Genomic DNA, 8,413 nt, shown 5'->3' on the forward strand with positions numbered 1-8,413 from the left:
GACATCCTGCGGTTGGATCGTTGAAAAATATTTTTAAAATAATCGAAACATAAATTCAGGATTAAACACTAGTTAAGAGTACTAGTCAAACTGATGCTTGACTGGTAAAATGGCAAATCAGATAAAATTATTTTGACTTTAAATTTTGGTTATATCACTAATATATATATATATATGTATTGACATCCATACGGTTGGATCGTTCAAAAATATTTTTAAAATAGTCGAAACATCAATTCAGGATTAAACACTAGTTAGTTGTACTAGTCAAACTGGTGCTTGACTATTAAAATGACAAACTAAATAAAATTATTTTGATATGAAATTTTGGTTATTACAATAATATATATATATATATATATATATATATATATATATATATATATCTATTGACATCCATACAGTTGGATTGTTCAAAAATATTTTTGAAATAATCGAAACATAAATTCAGGATTAAATACTAGTTAGTTGTACTAGTCAAACTGATGCTTGACTGTTAAAATGACAAACTAAATAAAATTATTTTGATATAAAATATTGGTTATTACACTAATATATATATCCATTGACATCCATACGGTTGGATTGTTCAAAAATATTTTTAAAATAATTGAAACATAAATTCAGGATTAATCACTAGTTAGTTGCACTAGTCAAACTGATGTTTGTGAAAATGACAAACCAAATAAAATTATTTTGATATGAAATTTTGGCTATATCATTAATATATATATCTATTGACATCCATATGGTTGGATTGTTGATTTTTTTAAATAATCGAAACACCAATTCAGGATTTAATACTAGGTAGTTGTACTAGTCAAACTGATACTTGACTATTAAAATGTCAAACCAAATAAAATAATTTTGATATGGAATTTTGGCTATATCACTAATATATATCTATTGACATCCATACGGTTGGATCGTTGAAAATTATTTTTAAAATAATCGAAACTTAAATTCAGGATTAAACACTAATTAGTTGTACTAGTCAAACTGATACTTGAGTGTTAATAAATATTTTAATAAATAGCTGTTTTTATAAAAATAATTGAATATTGAAAGATATATATATATATGTTATTATTATTATTTCTCAAAGTTAATAGTGTACTTCTAGAGTCAATTTGATATTTTAATAGAAAAAAATTATTTCCTAATAATTTGTAAAATATTTATATATTTAAAAAGTAACATCTAATTTTTCCTAGTATCTTTTTTTGAATAATTTTTATAATGATTCAACCGACAAATGGACCACTTTTTCTGATTTTTTCCAAAGAAAATACCCCGCCTTTGACTAAAAGAACATAAATCCCATTTTTTCTTTTTTTTTGCAAAGAGGAATTAAAGCTTAGCAAAAAAAATAGAAGAATAGACAAAAAAATATGATAAAGTGATAAAAGAACAAAAGCATTTTGTTTTTGGGTGAAAAATGAAAATTTATTATTAGACCCAAAAATACAAAATGCTAAAATGGTCCGACCCATCTAAGTTAACACGACCCATGTTACAAAGCCATCAGTTGAAATAGCCTAGTATTATTCCCAATCTGTTATGTAATTAGTAGATGACTTTTGGTCTTTCATATGCCTACATTAATTAGAGACTTTTGGCTCTTCATTTTCTTGTAACATTCATCCTACTAGCCTATAGAAGGCTTGCTTGTATCATGGTTATGTACACAAGAATAAGAAGTTCTATTTTTTTATTAGTTAGTTGTCTATCAAAGTCTCTTATATATGTCTCTTATATATTATATTATATATAACACGTTATCAGCACGATAGTATAAAATGGGGAGAAGGGAAAATTTACATCTTGCGGCCTTTTATAGTGTTCTTCTGTTCTTGTTTAGGTGCTGTAAGTATGCCAACTATTTATCTTTGCTTCTGTTACTTTCTCTTTGGAACTTGTACTAAACTATTGAACTCCTAAATTTCTTTTATGTGATTTACAAATTGTTAGCATTTAGTCGTAATATTGGTACTTGTTTTCATGCATGGCTTGGTATACAAAATGTAAACTAAGACTATTTTAATGAAAATCAACTTTAAACTTTTGTTTGTTTATTAATGTTAGTGTTCTGCCACCAACTGTTTTTTTTATAAGTCTTCAGTACAATTTTTAAGTCATGTATTACTAGTTGCGGAGTAAAATTTGTATTCAATTGCTTGTATTGCTTAGCTTAATACACATGGTGTAAATATCTATCGTTAACCCCTGTACTTTGATACCTACTTGTTCATGGATTTAAAACTCCTAGTATTCTTAAATTATAAATTGAGGCGGTAGATTGAATTCAATCTACTGTGTATATGCAGCTTCATTTCTCTGAGGCAGTAGATCGAATTCAATCTACTGTGTAAATAAAGCAGAATTTATTCAACTGTGTAAATAATGGAGTGAGTATGACACTCTTCCCAAAGCATTGAACCACATGATTTTTCTTATCCATTTTCAATATTATCTTATCCTATTTTCTGAATAACACAACTGTTAGATTTTGCTTATATATACAACTCATGATTTCAGAATTAAAACACAACTTGCTGTTTTATATGAACTTAATAAAATAAATGTAGTAAATTAAGTAGTTATACATTAATTCACTGCTTTACAAGATAAATTGATAACTTGTTTTCTTTTGATTATTATTTGCTATTTTGTCGTAAACAAATTATAATATTATATTCTATTTATGTGTATAAATATTGATGACGATTATATTTTGGTCTCTATTGTTTTTAGTGATAATGTCGAATCTTACAAAACTTGAGTTCAATGCACTTGATGTCACCGGCAAAAATTATTTGACATGGATTCTTGATGCTGAAATCCATCTTAGTGCAATGGGTCTCGGTGACACCATAAAAGAAGGAAATAAAACCTCTGAACAAGATAAGGCAAAAGCCATGATATTTCTTCGCCATCACCTTGATGAAGGATTGAAAACTGAATATCTGACTATTAAAGATCCATCAACTCTTTGGAAGGATCTCAAAGAAAGATATGACCACCAGAAAATGGTGATAATTCCTAAAGCTCGCTATGATTGGCTACACTTGCGATTGCAAGATTATAAAAGTGTGAGCGAGTATAACTCTGCCATGTTTAAAATTACATCTCAATTGAAATTATTTGGCGAGAATATCACCGACAAAGATATGTTGGAAAAAACATATTCCACTTTCCATGCCAACAATATGCTTTTGCAGCAACAATATCGTGAACGTGGATTCACGAAATATTCTGAGCTGATTTCTGTCTTGCTTCTTGCTGAACAAAATAATGAACTTTTGATGAAAAATCATCAAGCACGTCCAACTGGCTCAACCCCATTCCCTGAAGTGAATGCGGTGACTAACAATGAATATAGAGATAATAAATCATTTGGACGTGAGCGTGGGCATGGATATGGACGTGGACGTGGACGTGGGCATGGACGTGCCCGTGGTCGTGGTTTTGGGCGTGGTCGAGGCCGTAGTAATCAACAAAATCCTCCGAACTTTAAAAGAAAATCTTACTTCCAGAAAAGGGCAACAAATGAGAAGAAACCCGAGGGAAGTACGATGGTTAAAAGGGGTGAAAGTACTTATAGTTGTTGTGGAATGAAAGGTCATTGGAGAAGTACATGTCGTACCTCCAAACACTTTGTTGACCTATATCAGGCATCTTTGAAAAATGTTGAAACTAATTTCACCGAACAGAAATCCATTGGAGATCGCCCATCTTGAATCACACCTCGGAAATGACAATCAAGTTGATCCTTCGGGTTTTACTCATATGGAAGTTGGTGATTTCTTTGAAGATATTGATGTGAACATGCCTAAATTTGGTGGTGATGAGCATAATTAAACAAGATCTTACCGTGCTAGTTGAACTTTTTCTTTATGTTGGACTATCTATTTTTAAACTTTGAACTATGATATTCATTATTATCAGTTGCATATGTAATTTTCTTTCGTTAATGAAGTACTTGAGATGTTTAACTTCTACTTCTGATTTATATTTTATTTTTCATGAAGAAATATGGCCAGCAGCCTCTCATCATATGTTAAAAGAGATGAGGAATCTTTTTGTTTGGCGGATAGTGTAACCACACATACAATTTTAAAAAATCAGAAATATTTTTTGCATCTAGCATGAGCCAAAGCTAATGTAAATACAATATCGGGTGCATCAGATATAATTGAAGGCTCCGGAAGAGCAAGTATAGTGCTACCTAATGGTACATGTTTATTGATTGCAAATGCAATATTTTCCACCCGATCAAAAAGAAATCTTTTGAGTTTTAAAGATATACGCCAGAATGGCTATCATATTGAGACAACAAATGAACATGAAAATGAATATTTATGTATCACGACTATTGTCTCAGGAAGGAAACATGTGATAGAAAAACTCCCATCATATAATTCTGGATTATATTATACTTTCATAAATCCAGTTGAGTCACATATGACTATTAATAAAAGGTTTGTTGACCCGAGAAATTTTATTATATGGCATGATCGTTTAGGCCATCCGGGTTCAACAATGATGCGAAGAATTATTGAAAATTCAAATGGACATCCACTCAAAAACAAAATTGTTCCATTGTCCAAAGATTTTTCATGTGTTGCTTGTTTTCAAGGAAAATTGATAACAAAACCATCTCCTTTGAAAGTTGCAATCGAATGCCCAAAATTTTTGGAGCGAATTCAAGGAGATATATGTGGACCTATTACCCCATCCAGTGGACCATTTCAATATTTTATGGTACTCATTGATGCATCCACACGATGGTCACATGTTACTTTATTGTCCACTCGTAATGTTGCTTTTGCACGACTTCTTGCTCAAATAATTCGATTAAGAGCACAATTTCCTGATCATAATATAAAGAAAATAAGATTGGACAATGCAGGAGAATTTACATCCCAATCTTTTAATGATTATTGTATGTCGATTGGGATTGAAGTGGAACATTATGTTGCCCACACACACACTCAAAATGGTCTTGCTGAGTCTTTCATTAAAAGGTTACAGTTAATTGCAAGACCATTACTTATGAAAACAAATTTACCAAATTCTGCATGGGGGCATGCGATTTTACATGCGGCTTCTTTAGTTCGGTTAAGACCGACTTCTTATCATAAATATTCCCCACTACAACTAGTAAATGGTCAAGAACCAAATATCTCTCACTTGAAAATTTTTGGGTGTGCAGTTTATGTTCCAATATCCCCTCCCCAACGAACAAAAATGGGACCCCAAAGAAGATTAGGGATATATATTGGATTTGATTCTCCCTCGATTATTAAATATTTGGAGCCCATGACTGGTGATTTATTCACGACAAGATTTGTCGATTGTCAATTTGATGAGACAGTTTTTCCTACATTAGGGGGAGATAAGACAAAATTCGAAAAAGAAAAGCAACAAATTTTGTGGAATGCAGTATCCCTGTCTCATTATGATCCTCGTACAAATCAATGTGAACTTGAAGTTCAAAAGATTATCCACCTACAAGAAGTCGCAAATAGATTGCCTGATGCTTTTACTGATGTCAAGAATGTGACAAAGTCACATATACCAGCTGTTAATGTTCCTTGTAAGATTAAACTTCCTGAAGAAAATAATAAAATCATGCTAGAAAATGAGTCTAAAGCACGCCAGAAGCGTGGTAGACCAATTGGATCCAAAGATAAAACTCCAAGAAAAACAAGAAAACTTGATAAGGAAGTTGGACAAACAAATGGCATCATAGAATTGATCACTAAAGAGACGTCTTCCAAGGATGATCAAACACCTGAAATTGTTGACAATGAAGAGATCTCGATAAATTATGTCATTTCAAGAAAGAGGTGGAACAGAAAAGAAATTGTCATGGATGATAGATTTGCATATGCAGTTGCACTTGACATTTCTGAGGAAATCGAGGATCATAAGCCTAGATCGATCTATGAATGTAAAAGAAGAAATGATTGGCCAAAGTGGAAAGAAGCTATTGAAGCAGAATTAAAATCACTTGAAAAATGCCAAGTTTTTGGACCTATTGTCCAAACACCTGCAGGTATAAAACCCGTTGGATATAGATGGGTATTTGTGCGTAAAAGAAATGAGAAAAATGAAGTTATAAGATATAAGGCACGTCTTGTTGCACAATGCTTCTCGCAGAGACCGGGAATTGATTACGAAGAGACTTATTCCCCGGTAATGGATTCAACAACATTCAGATTTTTACTCAGTTTATCAATTTTGGAAGGGCTCCGAATGAATTTAATGGATGTTGTGACTGTCTATTTATATGGATCGCTTGATAATGATATATTCATGAAAATTCGTGAAGGATTGAAAATGCCTGAATCATGTAATCTAAAACCCCGATAATTATACTCAATCAAGTTGATTAGATCCTTGTATGGGTTAAAGCAATCTGGTCGAATGTGGTATAATCGTCTCAGTGAGTACCTCCTAAAAGAAGGAAATGTTAATAATGTCATTTGTCCATGCGTCTTTATTAAAAGGACAAAAGGAGGATTCACAATTATCGCATTTTATGTTGATGATTTAAACATCATTGGAACTCCTGCCGAACTTGATGAGACGGTTGCATACTTAAAGAAAGAATTTGAAATGAAGGACTTGGGCAAAACAAAACTTTGTCTTGGTTTTCAAGTTGAACACTTATCAAAAGGAATCTTTGTCCATCAGTCTGCATATATTGATAAGGTCCTTAAAAGATTTATTATGGATAAAGCATATCCTGTCAGTACACCCATGGTTGTACGATCACTTGAAAAGAAAAAAGATCCATTCCGCCCAAGAGAAAAATGAGAAGAACTACTTGGCCCTGAAGTACCATATCTTAGTGCCATTGGTGCGCTAATGTATCTTGCCAATTGTACACGTCCTGATATCGCATTTTCAGTTAATTTGTTGGCAAGACATAGTTCTGCTCCAACTCGAAGACATTGGACCGGTGTGAAACAGATATTTAGATATCTTTGAGGAACAATGGATATGGGTTTGTTTTATTCTAAAGACTCAAAAATGGAATTAGTTGGTTATGCAGATGCAGGATATCGGTCCGATCCCCATAAAGGTAGATCTCAAACAGTTACGTATTCACATATGGTGATACCGCAATATCTTGGCGGTCTACAAAGCAGACTCTAACAGCAACTTCTTCGAATCATGCTGAATTATTGGCACTACATGAAGCTAGCTGATAATGCGTGTGGTTAAGGTATTTGGTCCATCATATTCGAGAATCATGTGGTCTCTTAGTCAATAAAGGAAGTCATACTGTTTTATTTGAAGATAATGAAGCATGCATCACTCAGACTCGAGAAGGTTACATTAAAGGTGATAGGACAAAGCACATTGATCCAAAGTTCTTCTTTACCCATGAACTTCAACAAAGGGGTGAAATTAATGTTTGTCAGATTCGATCATGTGAAAATCCAGCAGACTTGTTCACAAAAGCACTTCCTACATCTTCCTTCGAGAAGTTGGTACACAAGATTGGGATGCGTAAATTTCGAGATCTATGTTGATTTTCATAGTCATGTTTAAATGAGGGGGAGATATAATGTCCTCTTTATTACTCGTTTAACACATGTACTCTTTTTTCCAACACTATGGTTTTTCCCATAGGGTTTTTCCTAGTACGGTTTTAACGAGGCATGATGTTTTTATGAGTCATCTAAGGGGGAGTGTTATGTAATTAGTAAATGACTTTTGGTCTTTCATATGCCTACATTAATTAGAGACTTTTGTCTCTCCATTTTCTTGTAACATTCATCCTACTAGCCTATATAAGGCTTGCTTGTATCATGGTTATGTACACAAGAATAAGAAGTTCTCTTTTCTTATTAGTTAATTCTCTCTCAAAGTCTCTTATATATGTCTCTTATATATTATATTATATATAACACAATCGTAAATCACAATAATTCATTTGTAGGGTTTGGGTTTCCATCAAAACTAGAAGCTTAGCAATAATTCATGTATTGTACAATTTAATATGACTTTGTTAGCTGTACTTTTAATATTTTTATGTATTTTTTGTACTTTATGATATTTGAATATTATTCCAATTATAGTGAAATAATATGAGTTCTTCCACTAGTTTTGATTTGCTTTTTGTTTGGCATTGTATAGAATTTAAAAAATGGTTGAAAACTGAAAAAAAATCAGATTTTGACTATTCTGGAAATACAAACTTACGACGGTTGTTTATAACATATTCCGTCGTAAGTTACTAATTTACGACGTATAGTTGCGTCGTAAATTTATGTTTCATTTTATCAAAGGAGGGTCTCACAAGAAAACATCCGACGATTTCTCCGTCGTAAGTAACTAACATACGATATTATTTTTTGTCGTATGTTGATAACATACGACTGAATATTCCGTCGTA

The 8,413-nt window shown here is 32.2% G+C and overlaps 1 protein-coding gene across 1 annotated transcript; it reads left to right on the forward strand.

The window, feature by feature from the left end:
* The first annotated feature begins 2,759 nt into the window (after positions 1-2,759).
* LOC141674501 (uncharacterized) lies at positions 2,760-3,740 on the forward strand. The gene has a single exon (XM_074481207.1). The coding sequence runs from the start codon at positions 2,760-2,762 to the stop codon at positions 3,738-3,740; it is 981 nt and encodes a 326-aa protein (XP_074337308.1).
* Positions 3,741-8,413: the final 4,673 nt, after the last annotated feature.

The sequence above is a fragment of the Apium graveolens genome, chromosome 7 (genome assembly GCF_009905375.1).
Source record: "Apium graveolens cultivar Ventura chromosome 7, ASM990537v1, whole genome shotgun sequence".
In the NCBI taxonomy this organism is placed as follows: Eukaryota; Viridiplantae; Streptophyta; class Magnoliopsida; order Apiales; family Apiaceae; genus Apium; species Apium graveolens.

What these genes read in the sequence shown, in the direction of transcription:
- LOC141674501 (XM_074481207.1), top strand. Translation starts at nt 2,760, where the DNA reads ATGTCGAATCTTACAAAACTTGAGTTCAATGCACTTGATGTCACCGGC.